At 52.2% G+C, this 21,636-nt stretch overlaps 1 protein-coding gene across 2 annotated transcripts; it reads left to right on the top strand.

The window, feature by feature from the left end:
* Positions 1–6,354: 6,354 nt before the first annotated feature.
* On the top strand, positions 6,355–21,357 carry TCFL5 (transcription factor like 5). Of its 2 annotated transcripts, none has more exons than XM_069495665.1 (6): positions 6,355–6,914; positions 7,842–8,028; positions 8,319–8,481; positions 9,935–10,178; positions 11,841–11,982; positions 20,645–21,357. In XM_069495665.1, exons 1-6 carry the CDS (start codon positions 6,355–6,357, stop codon positions 20,765–20,767), a joined length of 1,419 nt encoding a protein of 472 aa, XP_069351766.1. In that variant the 3' UTR covers positions 20,768–21,357. The 2 variants fall into 2 exon arrangements, with proteins under 2 accessions (XP_069351766.1, XP_069351765.1); XM_069495664.1 differs by having other exon boundaries at positions 9,932–10,178.
* The last annotated feature ends 279 nt before the right edge of the window (positions 21,358–21,636 follow it).

Below are 21,636 nucleotides of genomic sequence, written 5' to 3'. Positions count from 1 at the left end.
GGGGCTGAAGCAGAGGCGGGCGCAGGCCACGCGTGTGCTCTAGCAGGGGCGCGAGGCTGCTGCGGGAGCTGGCGGGAAGCGAGTGTTCAGGCGGAGCTGGTGGCCCAGACCCAGCACTTGCCGGTTAAGGGGAAGCAGCTGCTCATGGAGGCACAGGTGGACCTTGTCCCTGAGCGTCATCTGGCGGGGGGCACCACCGACGTCCCTCTGGCAACTCCTGGGCTTCTGAACAGGCACTCGCGCCAGACACCCGCAGAGTGCCGGGTGGAGGGAGGGGGGCTGACAGCAGGGGGCCTGGAAGCAAGAGCAGCACAGAGGGGGCCTCACAAGGACCGCCTGGGGCAGCAGTGCCCCCTAGGCAGCCCCTCGCCACCCAGAACCACTGTCACTGCCACGAAACCACCTTGTGACGGCCCTGACACCTCAAGGCCACGCAGACCCACAAAGGCAGAGGCGGGGAAGGCTGCTCTGTAGACGGCACCTGGTCGCAGGGTTTTGCCGAACAGTCGATGCTTCCGTCCTGCTGCACAGAAGCTGAGGAGTTCTCGGGGCGCCCACCTGCCCCACCCCACCTGCACACCCGTGACTCCAGGACAAGCAACCACGGCCGTGTGTGGCAATGGCCACACGCGAGGAGGGGCCTGAACAGAAGTGGAGAAAAGGTAAACGACACGTGGCACGAGGCCCTGACCTTGGCCCCTCGGCGGGGAAGCAAGCGGCTCTCAGCTGCTGAGTCCTGCCGCACCTGCTTCCGGAAGGACTCTTGGCAGAGAGGAAAACCAAACCCACCCCGACTCTGTATCCAGCCGTAACTGCTGTTAACATTTTGGTATGTTTTTCTGAATGTTCTTTTCCCTGTCTGCGTCTAAATTTATTTATTTACTTATTTATTTTACAAAATCAGGATTATATACATTCTTGTGGGGTTTTTCCCCTACTTGTCAAATCCTCAGTAATTCCCAAAGGTGTCAAATATTCATCAAAAGCATTATTTACATTTTTCACATTGTTCAAAAGGTTTATATCTTCTACTTTTAAGAGAATATGTGCTCCCGGTAGATTTGTGAGGTCCTGAGTGTTCACGGGGGAGAATATGGGAAATGAAAGACGCACAAGGAAAACTAAGGTGCCCCAAAGCTGTCAGACAACATTGCAGTGATGTCCGGCCCTTCTTCTGTGCACCTGTTGGCAACGGTCAGGGGCACGTCACTAAGGAAATGCAGTTAGGTACAGGAGGTGGGAACCCTAAAGAACAGGGACTTAAACAAAAAGAGGGTTTTGTGTAAGTGCTTCCCACAGGCAGGCTGGGCCGGTGCAGTGGCCTGGTTCTTGACATCATCGGGGGCCAGGCCCCCTCTGCCTTCCTGTTCGGCCCACCCTCAGCTGCACCTTCTGTCCTCATGGTTGCAGCAAGGCTGCCCTGCAGACATCACATCACTGTTCCGCGAAGAAGCCAGCGGGAGACACCAGGCTGATCAGGCTTGCCTGCCGCACCTGTGCCCCCTCTCAACTTCCTGTCATCTCTGTGGCAGGCACGGGACCGTCCCAGCCACAGGGAGGCCGGAGGCTGAGCAGGAGGGGCTTGAGGACACTGTCCCCTGCAAACAGGGTCTGTGGGTGAGAAAGAACTGTCACCACAGTAGATGCTACAACAGTGTGTGCCACACGCTGCGTGTCAAAAGCTGACAGTAATGAGCCAATGGGGATACAGCGCTGCCTGGCTGGTAGGAGAGCAACATGGTGCCCCCGATTTTAGAAAGTTGGAGTGAAATCACCACAACCCAGAAATCCGCTCCTAGACGCTGTCCTGGAGCCTGTGTGGTCAGGGGGGACAAAGTCACCCCCGGAGGGTGAAATTGGTTGGGGGCGGTCTTAGCTGTGACAATGGTTTGTGGCTCACGAAAGGGTCCGGCACAGAAACAGGCACACAGCATTGCCGTGTCGTGGGCGAGGGGCACGAGGAAGAGCGGTCTAGGGAGGTTCTCACAGGAGCAACCTTACCGTTAAAGGGCACGGACGAACGTCCACACAGAAACCTGTAAACGAGTGTTTACAGTGATTTGGTCATAATTGCCAAAGCCGGAAACAACCTGAATGTCCTTTATGAAAGATGAACCGTGGCGCAGCCACACGTGGCACTCGGCAGGGCAGGGAGCCAGCTGCTCCCATGCGTGGCAGCGTGGGCGCGTCTCAGGCAGGAGGTGAGGGGACAAGCCAGGCTCCGGAGCATCCGCGGGACAAGCTGGTGGGGTGGGACCGAGGGGCTGCCTGAGGGGTGCGGGGGCTGGAGCCGGTCTACGCCCGGGTTGCAGTCTTGGTTCTGTGACTGTCCCATTCGTCAGAACTCAGAGACCTGTGCCCCAAAAGGTGAATGTCACTGTGTGAACCAGAGGAGGAGGCTGGCCAGGGCTCAGCAACCACCAGAGTGAGTCCCACCCCACACACACATGCACACGTACACGTACACGTGTGTGCACACTCACATCACACGTGTGCACACCAAACACAGGCACGCACACGCGCACACACACAAATCAGGAAGGATGTTGGTCTCTAGAAGGTGATCCAGTATCAGCCACATGTTATTCTCCTGGAAGAAGGAGACGCTTTCACTCTGGAGTGACAGCCTCCATTGTCACAGGACCTCACACGTGTGTATAATTACAAGAGCAAGCAATGAACACGGCCCTTTCGTTTGGCAGAAGTGGAGGGAAGGCCCGGTGGGGAGGAGACCTCCCCGTCCCGTGAGCCACCCTCGCTCCTGCGCCAGCCCAGGCCCGCCATGGCGGCTTTGTCTGAACCTGGGCCTCAAAGCTCCTGGTCACCCCTGCCGCCACAGGGGTGTGAGCTTCTGAGAGCTCAGACCCACCTTCATTTGCTCAGAAGTCCAAAGCAGCTGCCTGAAATTTTTCTTTGTTTTGTCTTTCCTTGTCTGTGTCTAAATATGATGAGTCAACACTTCAGTGGCTGAGGAACTTCTGGGCAAGCAGAGGAAAGTCAAACCTTGTTCAATATCCCATTTCTTGGTCCTGTCAATCTATTAAATGATATTTCTTTAAATATTTACATCTGCATATCAAACACTTAAACATTAAATTATTTTTTTCTGAGACAGGGTCTTACTCTGTGGCCCGGGCTGGAGTGCAATGATGTCATCACAGCTCACTGCAGCCTCCACCTCCTGGGCTCAAGCGACCTCCCGCCTCAGCCTCCCGAGTAGCTTTTGGGTTCCTCATTCAGACCTGGAGCTGGGAATCGACAGCCCTGAGCCATCGTTTTCTTCTCCGACGTTATCGGGGCCCTTGGGAAGGACCATCCAACCCCATCCCCTCTGTATCTTTACTAAACTATTTCAAGGCTGCAAGTACTTGGTCACCCAAAGTCTAGCTTTCTCTAGACACTGGATCACAGTTTCCTACGATGATAGATGCATGGGTCATCAGTGCCTCTTTACCAGGGGAAACAGGTCACTGTTGCTTTGAAATCGAATCAGATCATAGATCCAACTCCAGGTAACCCAGAACCAACCTAGAGCGGTTGTCCTTACAGCTCTGTCTCTCTGGAACCACACTTCCAGTGTTGAATTCTGATCCGTGAGCCTGCAACAGAGAAGCAGAACCGCCAGGAGACTTCAGGTACGGATACAGAAGTATTTATTTCCAAGGGATTTGGCCCCGTGCAGCTCTGGGAGCCGATCGAAGGTCTCTACTTGGCTGTCGTCTTCACATCGGATGCTGAAGCGTGAAGTCTGCAGGGTGGCGGCAGGGACAGATGGTGGGTGTGCAGCGGGGCCAAGCTAGGACCAGCTGGAACCCGAGCAGCACCACACCCGTGTCAGTTCTCTCTACCTCCGACCTCCATGGTATGCCGTGGGGTCTTGCAGAAGCTGGCCCCACATCACGGAACTGAAAAGCCACTGGCCCAGGAGCCCAGAAAGCTGCGAGGCGGAGCAGCTGCAGCCCTGGCTGCTGGCCCTGTCCTGCCGGACCTTCCAAGGTTTTGTTTAAAGCCTGCTTGTTACAGTCTGAACATTTGTGTCCCTCCAAAGTTCACGTCAAAATCTAATCCCGATTGTGGTGGCATTAGGAGAGGCCTTTAGGAGGTTCTTAGGGAATGGGGGTTCCACCCTCGTGACTGGATTAGTGTCCTTACAAAAGGCTTGCGAGAGCCTGTTTTCTCGTTCTGCTATGTGAGGATGCAGCAAGAAGGAAGCACGAGGAACAGGTCCTCGCCAGACACCAAAGATGCATGACAAAGAGAGACACCCTAGCTCTTGGAAAAAACAAAAAAAAAAGCCACAAGACAAAAATATCTCCTGGTATAATGAATTTATTGAGGAGTAGGAAAAAGGACTGCGACCCAGGACGCATGGCCAACGCAGGCCACGGCTGCACCTGAAGAGGGAGGGGAAGGGGAAGCGGAAGCTTTTACTGGCAAAGGGGACGTTCACAGCAGGTGCCCGGAAGCGGAGGTCACCGGTTCCACTGGCTCAGGGCCGGAGCTGGGTGCGTTACGGGCAGTGCTCTTCCCAGAGCGTCTCACCAGAACCGCTGCAGTCCCACGGGGGGTCTAAGAGTCCTTATCTCGGACACGCAGCACGAGCTGTCCCCGCGCGCCTTCCCGGCCTCAGTCGGTTGTGTCCCACGAAGGTGATTTCACCCAGGTATCCGTGACCATCACAGTCGCCTGGAATAAATGTCTACGTCAGGTGTGAAATACGTGCTCTTAAATCCCGATGCCCTTCACTGAGCAGCCGCTGCTTCCCCGCCGGGGACGCAGCACGCAGACCAAGGGGAAAGCAGGTCACGAGGCCGCACGCACAGCGCCGCCTGAGGCTGGAAAAGCAGAGACCGGCTCGGCGTGGCCAAGCGTCCGAGACGTCGCCGCGACGACGGTGCCAGCCACGGGCTGAGGCGTCCCGATTCGGGACAAGCGCGGGGGGCGGGGCGGCCGCAATTTCTCGACCCCGCGGACCGGCGGAGCCGTCCGGCCGGCTGGTCCCGCGCGCTGACCGCGCCGTGTGAAAACGTCTTCGTGCCGCGGCGGTGACGGGCGCGCTTCGCCCAGACGCCGGAGCAGCCGCTCGCACTAGCTCGCGCAGGGGCTCCGCCCGGGACTAGCCGCAGCGCACCCGGCCGGGCCTCTGGGGCGTGGCCGCATGCCGGGGAGTGGTCGGGTGGTGGGGGCGGGGGCGGGGAACGGGGCGTGGCCAGGCCGTGGAGGGCATGGCCGGGGAAATAGGCGTGGCCCGGGAGCAGAGGTGTGGCCTAGCAGCGGGGCGTGGCTGGGAAACGGGGCGTGGCCAAGCTGTGGGGAGCAAGGCCGGGGTGGGGGCGTGGCCTGGCAGAGGGTCGGAGGAAATAGGCGTGGCCGGTCAGCGGGGGCGTGGCCTGACTGCAGGGAGTGGTCGGGAAGCGGGCGTGGCCATGCTGCAAGGAACATGGCGAGGTGGGGCGTGGCCTGAAAATAGGCGTGGCCGTGGAGCAGAGGCGCGGCTTGGCTGCGGGGATTGGTTGGGAAACGGGGCGTGGCCAGGCTGTGGGGGGCATGGACGGGGTAGGGGCGTGGCCTGGAGCCGCAGAGGATCAAGGTCGGGTGCCGGGAGCCTGGCCTGGAAACGGGAACGTGGCCTGGAAGCGAGGCACGGTCGGGAAATCGGGTGTGGGCACGCTGTGGGGAGCATGGCCGGGGTGAGAGCCGGGGTGGGGGCGTGGCCTGACGGTGGGGTCGGGGTCGGGGAAATGGGCGTGGCCAGTCGCGGGGCCGTGACCTAGCAGCAGGGAGTGGTCGGGAAACTGGGCGTGGCCAGGCTGTGAGGAGTATGGCCGGGGTGGGGGCGTGGCCTGGAGCTGCAGGGGTGCAAGGTCTGGTGCGGGGGGACGTGGCCTGGAAGCGAGGCTTGGTCGGGAAACTGGCTACGGGCAGGCTGTGGGGAGCATGGCTGAGGTGAGGGCCGCAGAAGGGGCGTAGAGAGGCAAAGTTTGGGAAACGGGGCGTGGCCGGGGGGCGGGGCACGGCAGGTGGGGGCGTGGCTTGGCACTGCAGGGGCAAGGGCGGAAACGGGGCGTGGCCTGTCGGGGGCGGGGTCTGGAGGCGGGGGCGGGCCCTCAGCACACGAGGCCGCTGGCGTGGGCGGGGGCGTGGCCGGGCAGCGGGCGGTTGGGCCGGGCCGGGCGGGTAACGGGGCGTGGCCTGCGTGGTGGGGGTTACCGTTGGGGGCGGGGCGGCGCAGGCGCGCTGTGCGACGATCAGCGGTTTCCCTCCCCCAACGGCGCGCCCGCGGAGCAGGCGTCCTTCTCGGGCCGGAGGCCACCTCCTGCCGCGTCCCCGCGTCCCCGCGTCCCCGCCGGCCGCATGTCGGGCCCCGGGCCGCGGGAGCCGCCGCCTGAGGCGGGCGCGGCGGCGGGCGCCGAGGGCGGCGGGGGCGCGGCGGGCGCGGCCGACCTGAGCCTGGTGGAGCTGACGGAGGTGGAGTACACGCAGCTGCAGCACATCCTCTACTCGCACATGGACGCGGCCGACGGCGAGCTCGAGGCGCGCCTGGGCTCCGCGCTGCTGGCCGGCCCCGCCGCGCCGCCCGTGTACCCCGTGCTGTGCCCGCCCGCGCTGGCGGCCGACGCGCCCTGCCTGGGCCACATCGACTTCCAGGAGCTGCGCATGATGCTGCTGGGCGAGGCGGGCGCGCCGGCGCCGGGCGCGGCCGAGAAGACGCCGGGCGGCGCGGACGGGGCGCGGGCGCGGGCGGACGGCGCTGCCAAGGACGGCGCGGGCGCGGCGGGGCCCGAGGGCGCCGCTGAGGCCCGGGCCAAGTCGGCCGTGCGCGTCCGCCTGGAGGACCGCTTCAACAGTGTGGCGGCCGAGCCGCCGGCCGCGCGCGGCCCCGAGCCCCCCGAGCCGGGCGTGGCGCTGAACAAGTGCGTGTGGGCCGGGGGCGACCGGGGCCGGGACGGAGATGGGGAGCTGGGGGGCTCGGGGATCCGGGACGGCGGGCTAGGGGGGCGCGGGGCGGGGACGGGGAACTGCAGGTCCGGGCCAGGGTGGGGGCTGGGGGCGGGACGGAGACGGGGGGGGGGGGCTCTGGGGGCGGAGACAGGCGTGGGGGAATGGTCCGGCCACCTGTCGGGTCTGGGTGCAGGTGAAGGGAATTCCAGTGTAGAAGGAACCAGACTCCTGACCCTCACCGGCCTCTCCGAGTCTAGAGTCTGGCTGGAAGGGGCGTGTGTCCACACTTCCAAGTACTAAGTACGTGTCCCCAGGCGGTGCCTTTTTTGGTGAGAGCCCTGTGAGTCCGCGCACAGAAGGGAGATGAAAAGTTGGGACTGTTGTCCACAAATTACCCTCCTGAATGTCATGGGAAGCCTCTCCTAGCCCCCACCAGAGCCCCCACCCCGATGGGGGCTGACTTCACCTTGCACAGACGCTTGCAGGCCTGTGCAAGGAGGGGCGACGTCTTTCCAGGCTTCAGCCTGCAGCCAGCCCACCAAGGACTCTCCTGGGGGGGCTGTGGAAGAGCCTGACCCCCGAGGTTTTCTGCTCTCCCTGGCCTGTAGTTGACCCTGCCTTGCCCACCTGAGTCAGACTTGGAGGATGGTGAAGAAGAGAGATTGGCGTCAGGGTGTGATGAGAGCAGGGAGGTGACACACGGTCTGTCCTCCGTAAGGAGGAAGAGTGGACAGTCTTTTCCACAACACTCGTTGATAGTTGTACAGGTGTTTATCCTAAGAGTTGAGCTTCTGCCCAGAAAATCTAACAGAACCATTCGAGTGGGAGAGTCGGTGCTAGCGATGTTTCGGGCAACATTCCTCATGTGTGTCTGTCTGGGTTTTCTTTTGTCTTTGCAGTTTGGTAACCCTTATTCGACATCCATCTGAGTTGATGAACGTTCCTCTTCATCAGCAACAAAACAAATGTACAACGTTAGTGAAAAACAAAACTGCTGCTGCAACTACTGCTTTGCAATTTACATACCCGCTGTTTACTACAAATGCTTGCTCTACCAGTGCAACCTCTAATCTTTCACAAACGCAGGTAGGCAACATGATTTGTGAAACTGCTCTTTTAAATTAAATGGATACATTTTAACTTATTTTTGTTAGGTCCTGAGGACTTTTTGTTTCCTTTTAATGAGCTTAATAATCTTTTAAAATGTGAGAGTATTTGTGTGGTTTGGAAATATTTTAAAATCCTCAGTGCAACTAAGGTTCTTCAAATTGCATATTGAATAGCTTTGATGTTACTTCTGTTAAGTGCATCTTATTTGTGCAGTAAAGAGGTTAGGTCACATACTGATAAAATTCGTGTTGCTTCGTTTTTTCCAGAGTTCTAGTAACTCATGTTCTATACTTGAAGCTGCCAAGCACCAGGATATTGGATTGCCTAGAGCATTTTCTTTCTGTTATCAGCAAGAAATTGAATCCACTAAACAGACTTCAGGTGGTAGGAACAAAGCTTTGCCGGAGCAGGTTTGGATTAAAGTGGGAGGTAAGTGATAATGCAGGAGGCGGTGGGCAGCCGGCAGCCAGCAGCCAATGGCCTTGGGGGGCAGGGAAGAGGTGGTTTATGTGCTTAGGAAACACCTTTGAGGTGCATGTGTCTCGGGCCCTTCTCCACCGCTCTTCCCCCAAGTCGTCTCACTCTGAATGTTCTTCTGGATCTCAAACATCGTAATTAACCTTGGCGTGGAGTCTGAGGAATTTTTCTTAACAGTAAAATGATAGACTTACATAAATTTTCAGAAGTTACTGGAAGCACTTCATAGTTTTCTCTTATACTCCACGCGTGAGGCAGGAGTCTGAAATCTGCCACAGCTTTAGGAGAGGTGACTGTAACAGGACAATCTACAGACGGACAAAGGAGACGGCTGGGAGAGGCCACAAGGTGACAGGGGAAGGCAGACTGGGCTGACTTTGGAAGTTAACCCTTAGTCCCTCCTCTCTGGAAAACAGCTGTTTTTCAAGTTGCCCAGTAGAACAGCGCAGCCTGCACTCAGCTTTTCAAGAGCTGGGGAGGACGGGGTGGCTGGAGCGCTACGGCTTCCTCCCACGTCAGTCAGATTCCTTTCCTCCCCAGCACGTGTATGTTAACATCTGTAAGGTGGAGAGACGAGTGTTAAAATAGTCCCTGTGCTGACTACTCAGGTTAAGGAATAAAATATCACTAGAACTATTGAATTTCTCTGTGTCCCCCTTAAAACATTATCACCATTCCAAAATTTGCATTAGGCAGTTTCTCTTATTATGGGGAATTTGGCTTTGTGTGGCATGTGGGGGGTGACATCACCACACCTACTGATTAGCTGTCCATAGTTCTTTGATGGGAATGTGATGTATATCTACATACGCAGATGTAGCATAGCATAACCTGTTGCCAACCGTGTCGTGAAAGCTGTGGTGCTGTCTGTTGCTTGTGTGAGACGCAGCACTTCTAAAGTGAGGGCATGTTTAATCTTAAGCCACTTTAGTTTTGTTCTCTCTTCTGGGCACTGCAGTTAAAATATTAGTTGTCATATTAGAATAATTTTATCTAAAGAAAATCTTTTTTGGAGAAAATACTTCCAGCTTTTTTTCCCCGATCTGAGTTTCCGAAGAAGTGAACAACTTCTTGGTTTCTCTATTCATAGATGACAACACCTGTAGACTAAAAAGTTGAACTTTTGACAAGGTTATATTGGTTGCATAACACTTAGAGGAAATATTTTAGTGTAATTATAGATTCACTTTCAGTTTGTAGTATGAAATAGGCTTGGAAGCTTAGTGCTAACTGCTCGAACTGAATAACTGCAGTAATACAGCTTTTTGTGGTTTGATTCTGTGCTGCTTACCCAATGATGTTTATATCTTGGATTGAAAATACCAAAAAATATATTCAGCATTAATTGGGATAAGTTAGGAAGAATAAAAAATTAAAATACTGCTTTTTTTCTTTTGCAAAGAAGAAGCGCTATGTAAACAAGCAATAAATAAGAGGAATCGGAGCAGAATACGTCAGTTGGACACAAATGTAGAACGAAGAGCCCTTGGTGAGATTCAGAATGTGGGCGAAGGCTCCACAGCCACACAGGGAGCTTGGCAGTCCTCGGAGTCCTCGCAGTCGAACCTGGGGGAGCAGGCCCAGAGCGGGCCCCAGGGAGGAAGGTCCCAGCGTAGGGAGAGGCATAACCGAATGGAGAGAGATAGAAGGTAATCCGTGTGCTCGTCAGGTCGCCTCATGTGTGGTTATTTCAGACGGGCAGGCTTGTTACAGGCCAAACAGTAGTCAGCTGTTTCTGTGTTCAAAGGGCGGAGAAGGAGGCAGGAGGACCATTAACTTTTCTGCTAGGAGATCGGGGTCCCCAAGACCACCCCAGGGTTTAGTGATTGACCAGGAGGATGCACAGGACTTGGCACATAGTCACACTCAAGTCTGTGACTGTCACAGAGAAAGGCTCCAAAGCAACGTCTGCAAAGGGCATGGGGAGGAGCCGGGAGCCCAGGTGCGAGCTTCCTAGAGCTTGACGTAGCTGCTCTAGGCACGCGCTGATCAAGGGCCCGCCTCGAAAGCAGTCAGGCCGTGACGGTGGTTCTTCTGCACACCAGAACGCTGAGTTTTGCAAGTTTTGCTTGGTTCTTTTAAGAATGTTGGGAAGGAGGAGGTTTAAGTATTTAAGTTGTTTTGGCTGTAGATTTTATTTGTTCTATGTGGAATCAAATGGCAGTAAAATTTTTTCTGTTGGGTTTTCACACAGTGTTTCCCTAATACATAATTAATTAACTTAGTCATTTATCAGATATTGTGTATCAGTTTCTGTTGTAGGCTCAGGAAATAAATAGCAAGGAATGAGACAAATACTTGACTTGGAAGCTCCAGAGTTGAAGGTTAAGCTAAGGCCATTTCTTTCTTTTTAAAGGGGTATATTAAAGCTAGCTAGATACCATTCTTACGACACGTGTCCACGCACTCTCTAACTGAAGGATGTCCCTGAACTCACTGTGAATCATGAAGGGCATTTTACATACTCTGACTTGTATGTAGTAAACATTTATTGAACACCTACTACGTGAAAAGTCTCACACCACATGTTGGCAGTTTGAAAGTCTGACTTCTAACTCTACTGCGTAGACTTGTGGTTAGATTAAATAAGTTGATATGTGAAGAGTGTTTGGCTTGGTGCATAGAGGTCAGAACATCTAGTACCACCAGCTGTTCTTACCTTGCAGAGTTGCTAATTAAAATTCTGAGTGTACAGGTGTGAAGAGGAATGAGGGCCGTATCGAATAAATTGCTCAATGTCACCTTATTTAGGGCCTTGGCATATTACTGAATGTACTGTGTGAAAGCTAAAAAAGTAACCTACTAATAAGACTCAAGTTGTGATTTAAATTACCTAAAAAGGCCTGGTTTCAGGATATTAATGGTATGGTGGTCTCCGATCCTTTCTGAATCAGGGCCCTGCGGAGCATCTCAAAGCTGTGCATGAGTTGCTCCAACGGTATTTGGCACGCGGAGGGCAGGTAATAGCAGTCTGTTGAGTGAAGGAATGATCTGCCCAGAAAAAGCACAGACACAAAATCTTGCTTCCAATTTCGGAGGGTTTGGGGCCATCCCTGGTCTGGAGACCTGAACCTGGCCCAGGAGCAGGGAGTGTGTGGCGCTTGGCGCCACAAGGGCGTGTGGCTGCCCGGCAAGCTGGGGCAGCCATCGCCTCCGCAGACAAGGAGCGCCCTGGCAGGGTTTATCCCCTCACTCCCGACTGCAGGCACCTCTGCAGCGCTCAGGGGCGAGGCTTCCTGAGTGAAACGCTCCCCTTCACCTGCTTACCTGGCTTCAGCTTCTCTATGTGATGCTTTGGGTTTTGGCTGTAGGCGCAGAATCCGCATTTGTTGTGATGAGTTGAATCTTTTAGTCCCGTTCTGCAACGCCGAGACTGATAAGGCAACAACTCTTCAGTGGACCACAGCATTCCTAAAGTATATTCAGGAAAGACACGGAGATTCTCTTAAAAAGGTTAGTGTTTAATTAGGCCAGGTAGCTTTTCAGAGTTTTATAAATTTTACTTACCAATATCCTGTTTATCCTTTTTTCCCCAAGGATAAGTCAGACTGTGCTTTGTTTACCGGAATCTAATGTCAAATACTAAGTCCAACATGAACGAAGCTGTGCTCATAATGCTATAACTTGTCACTTCCTAGAGAAGTAATCACAGCCTAGATTGATTTATTACATTGCAGTTTATAAGGGACTGAAATGTCCATCGTTAAGTAGCAGAGCACCTGCTCTAACAGTGTCTTTTATTGGGTCCTGAAGGGCATGTAGGATGTGATTTTGCCTTCAGAAAACTTTGTGAAATGGATAAAAACAAGAATAGAAAAAAACAAAAATGCAGATGAATGTCAAATAAATAGTCTGGACTTCAGATACACTCAGAAGGCAAATGAGATACATTTATTTCCACGGCTGGGTGATTGGGGAGGGGCGGAGGCTTCGGTGCCTGTGGTTTCTGGGTCCTCAGGACGGCCGGCGGCTGCCTTGGTGCTGTCTGTGTGGTCATGGACAGTGACCGGCCGCCAGCCCGGTTCTGCCAGAACCAGATGCCTGTTTGAGTGACAGTCCAGCCCGGCCCTTGGTGATTCAGAGGAAGAGTGTCAATCTGGGACTGGTTCTGTGCTGTCGTGGGGACTTCAGAATGAGCCCACAGGGTCCTGACTTTGTCCCTGGTCCAGGCTGTGGGGTAATCACTGCTGGGGACTCCAGCAGGAGTCTGACTGGAGAATGAGCTAAGACGGGTCCAGCAAACACGGAACCTTTCTAAAAAGGGCCCCTGTGTCTACACAGGGCCGGGGGGGGGGGGGTGTGTGGCTGGAGAGGTCCCCGCAGCCAGGCTGCCTTGAGCAGAGGCGCCTCTCTCTCCAGGGGCTGCAGGTGGAGTTCTCTGTGTCACTTTTCTATGTCCACGTGCCATTTACTTCTTGTGAGTTGCATAATTTCTTAAGTTTCTTAGTCTCATTATACATTTAATTGCATTTTAAAGCAAAACTATGTCAAAGTTAATTCTAGTTGGATCTTTTATGGTTACTTACAATGCAGTTACTCTTTAACATTATTTATTACAGATAGACTGTTGGTTTTAATACAATAAAGCTTTAATATTTTGAAAAATGATTTAATGTTTGGCTTTGTGTACCTATCAGTGGTAAATTATTGATATAATTCATTCAAATATGAAGGCATTTATAATTTTTTAAAAAAGATTTTTGTTAACTACATATACTCAAAGATTAAGTGGATTAAAATTTTATGGGTGTTATTTATGTTTGTTTCCTGGATATTTCTGGAAGTTTAACTACATTGAATTTGTGGATTGTTTCTGTGTCCAATTATTAGACCCACAAGGAACAGGCTGAAGTCAAGTCAGTGAGCAGTCTGGGCAGTTAGGATGTAAATAGCCTGAACACGTGTGGACTTGATTATTTCCTGAGTAACTTTCCTCCTCTTACTTGCATGTATGCTTTGGTTCTTAAAGATGCAGTATGGGGGAGTTCAGAGCGTTCTCTAGATGATTCTAGGACACGCTGCACTTGGCAGAGCTTTCCTGGTGTGCGCAGTCTCCTGCCAAAGCCAGGGTGCCCTGCACGAGGCAGAGACACTGCTGGCGTGGAGGCAGTTGGTCCCTGGCAGGGCTGCAGGGTGGGAATCGCTGTGCCATGAGCCAGCAGCCTGTGGAGGGGCTGCTTTGGGTCTGGTGGTCTCCCGAGGCCACTGAGCTGAGGCCCAAATGGTGACAAGGAGCTGGGACCCTGCGCTGGGGAGCTGCAGCGCCACAGGCCCCAGGGCAGGGTGCCACCCCCCACCCCCGTGTGTGAGGAGCGGCCCTGCCTGCCAGCCCAGCATTCAGGGTCCAGGCCCCAGGCACGAGGCCTGGGCGTGGTGGGCCTGGGGGTCCGCCTCAGGGAACGCTGGACTGGGAGACAGGGTGGGCCTGGACGAGAGGGAACCCGAGAGCATGGCTGGGAAGGACAGGCGTGGGCTTCCGTGTTTGTGGCAGCGCCAGACGTGGGGTGTGCTGGAAAAGGTATCTGGGTGATTCAGGCTTGGGGGGACGGGCCGTTCGCTGAGAGGGGAGGTGGGGAAGCGGGTGGGGTGGGTTCAGCCTTCCGGGAGGCTCCAGGTGGAGGTGTGGAGGAGGCAGTGGACAGACAGGTGTGGGGTGAGGGCGGTTGTCGTCAGTGAGTGGGTGATCTGCTGTTTGTTTTCCAGTGAACATAGTTAGCAGGGGCACCTGCACACCGTCGCCCGAGCTCGGCAGCTGACATGTACCGTGTTCACACGCACTGGTTACCGACATGAACTTTCATCTCCAAATAGTCTGCCCCTCTCCAGAGACAGGCCTTCTGCAAAACCCCGCACCCTCGCCCACTCTCCAAGCTGCTGACGGTGCTCGCACACCCTCTGACGCCCAGTGCATGTTCAGATTTCCTCGGAATGTTCTACGAGGACTTTGATAGCTTTTCTTTCCATCCTAGTGTCCAGCCAGGGGTCATGCACTGCGTTGGTTTTGCCTGTCCACAGTTATTTCCTGTGGCATCGGGCTTTGAACCAGATTAGGCAAGTTGCCTGTCGAATTCTCCACCTTCTGGGTTTAGGTGACTCTATTTATAGTAATTTTAAATTTTGGTGTGATTTCAAACTTACCAACAAATTGCAAGAGCAGTAGAGAGAGCCAGGTTTGCTCGGCGCCTCGGTGGTCAGCAGCCACCCACCCTGTCATTCATCTCTGCACCGCCTGAGGGGTCGCAGGCCCCGGGCCTCTTTCTGTCTGGGCACGTCAGTGTTGGCACTTTAGCAGTAAGTGTGTTGTCTCACGTTACCAGGACACAATGACCAAAATCAGGAAACTCAGCATTGGTGCAGTACTCTTGCTGTCCATTCAGACTGTGCCTGTTGTCCCTGTGATGTCCCTTACAGCTTTGCTTCCCAGTTGGGATCCAGTCCAGGGTGGCTGGTGACGCTCCATTGTCCAGAGATGCCATGCTCGGTTCGTGGCCACAAAGCCCAGCCAGGCTCCCGAGGCTACTGGGCCACACTCTGCCTCCCTCCTTCCCTCCCTGCCTCAGTCACCGGCGGATGACCGAGTTCTCTCCTCCTCCCGCCACCTGCATCGGGCCCTGCTTTGCTGTCCCTCTTGCCACCGAGGTCGAGTCCTCCATGCTCTGTCTGAAGTCAGGCCCTGTCCCTTCCCCCACTTTTCCTGCAGACGTGATGTGATTTCTCCATTATTCTCGTGTGAGAACCCCCTGGGCCCTGTGTCCCCGTCCCCCCTCCCACTGACCTCTCGGCAGCAGGGACAACGGCGCTTGCTTCCGTGCCGGCTCCCTCTGCCTCCCTGGTGTCTGCTCCCTCGCTGGGCTGCCCTCCCTTCTCCCCGACCTCTCCATGGGGTGCCCCAGGCTCAGTCCACGGTCCTGGGGTGAGTGTCTGAGGGAGCTGGCGAGTCGCCCAGGTCGGTGTCCAGCGTCCATTGATCTGTGTTGGGCAGTTGCCTCCCAGAGTCCAGCCCCCGCCCCCAGGCAGGAACCCCAGCCTTTGGCTCCCAGGGTAGGGAAGGTGGGTTGCATAGCTTGGTGGGGAGCCAAGGGGGAGCCCCTTCCTGCAGAGACCTGTGGCCAGTTTTCACCTGCAGAGGCCCCGGAGGGTCCTGAGTGCTGCCGGCCGCGCCCTCTGGTCAGCTGAGTCGACTGGAGCTCATGATCTGCCGGGCACCTTCCGAGATGTCATTCTCATGAACAGACCTTTATGTCTCGTGTGACTGGTGGAGCGTACGGATCATTTAATTGCACACTTTCTGATCACGCCCACGTCAAGAGACCCAGACTGGAGGAGTATTATTCATGCAGCACATGGCGTCCAACGCGGTGGCCTTGGTGGGGCTGTCGAGTGCCGTGACCTGCCCAAGGAGCATGTGGGCTGGTGGATGCTCTTGGAAAACGTGGGTGTTGATGCCGCGCTGCGGATGCCTCTGGTGATGTCGGAGCCAACGTGGCAACTCTCACAGCCAGTCCAGAACCACGACCTCCCTCCCAGAGTGAGAAGGGGACATTGTCCCCTGCTTGGGAAGATGGGTCACTGCAGCTGTGCTTCTGCCGGCACTGATGTGCCAATGCCATTCATAGCTGTGAACTTGGAGCGCAACTTGAATTAAGGGATCTGGGGGCCAGTTGACTTCATTATTGCTAGTTTTGAAATGTCTTTGTAAGAGTAGGGTTGGCACAGATGCAGCCAGGTGGAAGACAAGGAGATGAGGAACTATCTGAATCCTTTTCTTTAATTTGGATTTTTATTCACTTTTTGAACGTGCTGCTGAAGGATGCTCCGCAGCTGCTGAGCAGGCATCTGTGGCGCGTGCGCGGCAGAATGGACCAAAGCTGTGTTGTGACATGTTGAAAATAAAGTGTCTTTTTAAAAAAAGAGTCCCAAGCTCCTTCATAAACTGCCGTATTTCCTCTTCCCTCAGTGCTCCGGTCTTCCTGGAGAACCAGCGTGCGGCGTGTTGGTGTCTCTGTTGGGTTTTTGTAGGGGGCTTAGTGGTAGTGTTTTTTGAAATCATAATTTGTTTTTATCTTTATCATTTAAAAACCTATCTTTATCATTTATTATTTCTGTTATTGCTTTCTCTCAAGTTTTACTTTTTCTGATATCTTGAAAGTTTATTTCATTTACTTTCAGTCTTGTCTTAGTTTCTAATCAATGCGTTCAAAGTAAATTTGTCTCAGTGCTCATTTTTTTTTTTTTTTTGAGATAGTCTTGCTCTGTCATCTGGACTATAATACCATGGTGTCATCACAGCTCACTGCAGCCTCCAACTCCTGGGCTCACGTGATCCTCCTGCCCCAGCCTCCGGAATAGCTGGTACTGCAGGCGCACGCCACCATGCCTGGCTAATTTTTCTATTTTTGGTAGAGACGGGGTCTCGCTCTTGCTCAGGCTGGTCTCGAACTCCTGACCTCAACTGATCCTCCCGCCTCGGCCTCCCAGAGTGCTGGGATTGTAGGCGTGAGCCGCCGCGCCCGGCTGTCAGTGCTCTTTCGGGAGTTTCCGCAGGTTAGGAGGTAATGCTGTCATTGTCTCTCACGTCTAAATATCTTATAATTTTGGTCTGTTTGCCTCTTCAACATATAAATTCTCTGGAAGTAAATTTTTAATTTTCTGTATGTGTAGGAGTAGGAGTTTCTGTCTTTTTAAAAGCAGCGTTTTTTTCTGTTTCTTATATTCACTTATCGTATTGTGATCAATATAAGAAGATGCTTTATATGGAAAAGCAGTTTTTAAAAGTTTGAGATTTTTCACTGTGACCTTTTATGTGGTCAATTAAAAAAAGTTCCATGATGATTAGAAAGAATGTTCATTCTCCACCTGAAGAGTTGTAGACGTTTGCTCAGTTGAGATTGTGGATGGTCATTCAAGCCTCTCCTGTCCTCATGCCCGCCAGGCCTGCTGTTTGTGAGGCTGGCGTGGGCGCCCTCGGGGTGTGGGTTTGCCCCAGCCCTTAGGGCTCTCCCAGCATTTGCTCTGTGCAAGTCAGAGTTTCGCCCTGACTTCGTGAGTGGTTGGTTTTATCAATTTGCAGAATCCCTCTGTGTCTCTTTTAACCTCATGTCTCTAATTCTTTCTTACCTGGTAACAGACTGCACCAGCTTTCTTCCTCTTAACAGCTTCCTGGTATATTTTCCTGACATATAATTAAAACCATTTCTCTTTTTCCTACTAAGAAATACATAGTTTTTTGTTTGTGTTTTGACAGAGTCTCACTCTGTTACCCAGGCTGGAGCGTGGTGGTGCCATCATAGTTCCCTGCAACTTTGAACTCCTGGCCTCAGGAGATCCTCCAGCTTCAGCCTCCCAAAGTGCTGGGATTGTGGGCGTGAGCCACTGTGCCCACTAAGAAGTATAGGTTTTGGCATTGGTCTTATTCTCATATTTATAAGCCTAATGTAAATATCTATTTTGGTCAGATGTCATCTCAAGATGTTTTGATAAGTTGTAGAAATTCCGTTAAGACTCAACTATTTCATATGTGTTTTGTTGAAAATAGGTGCTAATTGAGAGACGTAGTAATAGCTTACCTTTGGCCTTGGCACAGTTGAGGAAGACTAAAGAGATCTGCCGGTGCCTCTCACAGCTGCCCCCGACTCCCAGGAGACTGGTTCCAGGGGTTCCGCAGGGGTCTAGGTCGGACCACACCCCCACCCTGCTTCCCCCTGCGCCCAGTAAAGATGGACGCCTGGCGCTGGCCCCATCATGTGTGAAAACAGTTTAGAAAATCTCTCAAAATACTGTTTGTCTGAGAAATGATTATTTTGTTCTTTCTGACTCTTTAGTTATTCTAAAAGGTAAATCTCCCTTGACAAATATAGGCAAATGTTTTATATTTATGCGTTGTCAGGATATAGGAAATTTATCAAAATGTGGTTCATCTTAAATTGCATCCTAAAACCTTTTAAAGTTTGGGAAGAAAATTAGAGTATATTTATATGCAGATATAGCTTCTGATTGTAGCTAATAGTTGGAAATGGCAGATTGCTTTGGTCAGATTGTCATTTAAAATGTGGGTAGGTGTGATGTGGCAGCCACTCCGGAGGATTCGGAAGTTAAGTCAGCGGCAGCAGAGTGCTTATGCTTCTCCTGGACTTGCATTAAATGTAAACTTACTGAAACTCAGCAATAAAAAGACAACACAATTCAAAAATGGGCAAAGGACTTGGATAGACATTTCTCCAGAGAAGAGACCCAAATGGCCACTAAGCACGTGAAGAGATGCGCTGTCTTTAGTCATCAGGGAGATCAAAATTAAAACCACGATGCGATCCCATTTCACACCCCTCAGGATGACCATTATTAAAAAAAAAAAGTGAAGAAAGTTCAGGGGCAAGGATGTGGAGACATCGCATCCTGCGTGGGGCCGGCGGGAACGTCCAAGGCCGCAGCCCCGTGGGAGGCCGCGTGGTGCTTCCTCGGAGAGTTAGACACAGAATGGCCGTACGAGCCGCCGACTCCACTTCCGGGATAAACCCAAGAGGATTGAAAACAGGGACCCAGACTGACACTTGCTTGTGAGTATTCACAGCGGGTTGTTCACAGTGGCAAAGGCGGGAGCAGCCCTCGGGTCCGCCCACGGGAGAGCGGACGGGGACGGACGGTGTGAGCACGGTGGAATCGCTCGGCCGCAGAAGGGAGAGACCACCTGACACCTGCCGCGACGTGGGCGACCTCTGAGGACGTGACGCCAAGGAAAACCGTCCAGTCGCAAAGACAGGTCCGATCCCTGGGGGCAAAGGGGATGGTGGGGGCCAGAGGCCGGGGGAGGGCAGGCGAGGACCTCGTGTGGGATGGGGACAGGGTGAAAATGTTCTGGAAGAAGTGGTGGTGGTTGCGCAGCACCGTGAACGTACCTGCTGTGCTTGCAGATGCACAACTTTTGTTAAATATATTTTACCACAATAAAAAATATATACATCTAGATTTAATTGTGTAGAATGCTATTTTTTTTTTTTTTTAAAAAACAACTTGTGGAAATTTCCAAACGTGCAAAAAACGGAGAGAATGATGAACTCCGTGTCCCCATAACTCGGTTTCAGGCATAATTTTCTCTCACCCACACTCCCCACCCTCCCAGCCACACTGGATTATTTTAAAGCAATTCCAGACATCTCATTCATGTCTATATCTCCAAAAAGAAAAGGGCTGTTTAAAAACATAAGCACATATGTTATAGCACAGTATCATCCTCTCTCCTAAATCAATGGATCCTTCATATCCATCCCTGTTCTGAAACTCCGCATCGGCTCACAAATGTCTTCTTTTATAGTCAGTTGGTTAGAATCGGGATTCAAACACTGCATTTGGTTGATAGCTCTTAAATATCTTTTAATATCTTACTAATCTATAGTAGTTCCTTTTTTCCTTGCCATTTATTTATTAAAAAGGGAATCATTTGTCCTGTAGACTTTTCTGCATTCTGCATTTTGCATGTCCATGGTGGTGGTTGACGTCTCCTGTCCTGGGTTTCCCATAAAGGGTGACCTAGAGGCTTGATGAGACCCCCAGCCGGCACGCGGCATCCTCCTCCTCCTGTGAGACTGACCCAGGCCTTGTAATTGAGACCTTTTGAAAAATATAGGAGCTATGGGCAGCAGGGGGAGACTCTGTCTCAAAACCCCAAAAAACTGTAGTAATGGGCAGCCCAGCGCCCTGCTGGGGCCAGAGCCAAGTGCAGGAGCCGGAGGGGAGGGAGTCGCTGCCAGGCGGGTGTGGGTGCCACTGACTTGCACAGGTAAAGGTGGTTTAAAAGGTAAATTCATGTTTATGTATATTTTACCACAACAACAACAAAAAAATGTATGGCTCCTTTTACAATGTGGCCAGCCATTTTGAGAATTTCTTGGAAAAACTAAAATACATGTATGGTGTTACTGCTATTTGAGAAAAATATTGGAATCCCTGTGTTGATCACAGAGACGCCCTTACAAGCTGTGGCATGAGTTTGTGCATGACCCCTTAAGACTATGTGTTTCGAAGTAGTTGACCCAGCTCTTATCCCAGCCTTTCGTGCTTGTGAACATCGCAGTTTTCACGTCTGCGAACCAGTGCGTTAACGACCGCTTCTTGACTTTAGGAATTTGAGAGTGTATTTTGCGGTAAAACTGGCAGAAGGCTAAAGCTGACCAGACCAGACTCCTTGGTGGCCTGCCCTGCACAGGGGAGCCTACAGAGCAGCCCCACGATGGAGATCAAGTGATCAAGTGACCGGCTGGACAGGAATCCTCCGTGATCCGCACGCACTTCTGCGACCCCGGAGCTCCGCCCTGACAGTCTGACTCGAGAGGGACGGGACTCCAGTTGACGGGACTCCAGTAGGGACTTTGAGAGCACATTTTGTAAAAATATTTGTCTAGAACAAAATGCTTATCTATGAATGTCCTCTTAGACCATTTGGGGATAAAGACATCTTGATAATTAGTAATTTTTCAATTATCTGTCTGATTCCATCATGTTTTCTTAACATGATAACTTAAAAAATTAACATCCTTTGTAATTTCTTTAGTCTTAAAAATACATTGCTTTTTACTTATTTTCATTTTAAATATGCCCCTTTAGCAATTGGAACACGTTAAATTGCTCTTCACTAGAAACAGTTTGGAAATTTCATTGTATTTGTTATGTCTCCCCTTGTAAATGATCTCCGGTCACACGGCGCTGTGTCGCAAAACGCAGCTCTGTTTTAAACCGTTTTGCTAAAAATTTTCCAGACACTTCCCTTAAAGCTACTTTTGACCATAAATGAAATACTGTCTCAGATTTCATAAATGCCCACATTTTCATATTGAGTCATTACTTTATGTGTAATAAACTGTGGTGTTTGGAACTGAGCTTTTTAAATGAGTGGCTTTATTTATTACAACAGATCATATCAGTAGAAGTTAGTACAGTACAAAGTCACCTTCAATAAATACTGTTAATCAGAGATGTAAGTTTGTACAGAAAAAGTAGGTAAATCAGACTAGAGCTCTGTATAGACAGAATACCATACATTAAATTTTTTATTGTTTGTTACACTGTAGCCAGTCATTAATCTGAAGATTTAATATATCATTTTATTGGGATTAT

The sequence above is a fragment of the Eulemur rufifrons genome, chromosome 20 (genome assembly GCF_041146395.1).
Source record: "Eulemur rufifrons isolate Redbay chromosome 20, OSU_ERuf_1, whole genome shotgun sequence".
NCBI classification, from domain to species: domain Eukaryota; kingdom Metazoa; phylum Chordata; class Mammalia; order Primates; family Lemuridae; genus Eulemur; species Eulemur rufifrons.
The sequence above is the reverse complement of the archived record's forward strand: the minus strand, read 5'-3'. Positions and strand labels throughout refer to the sequence as shown.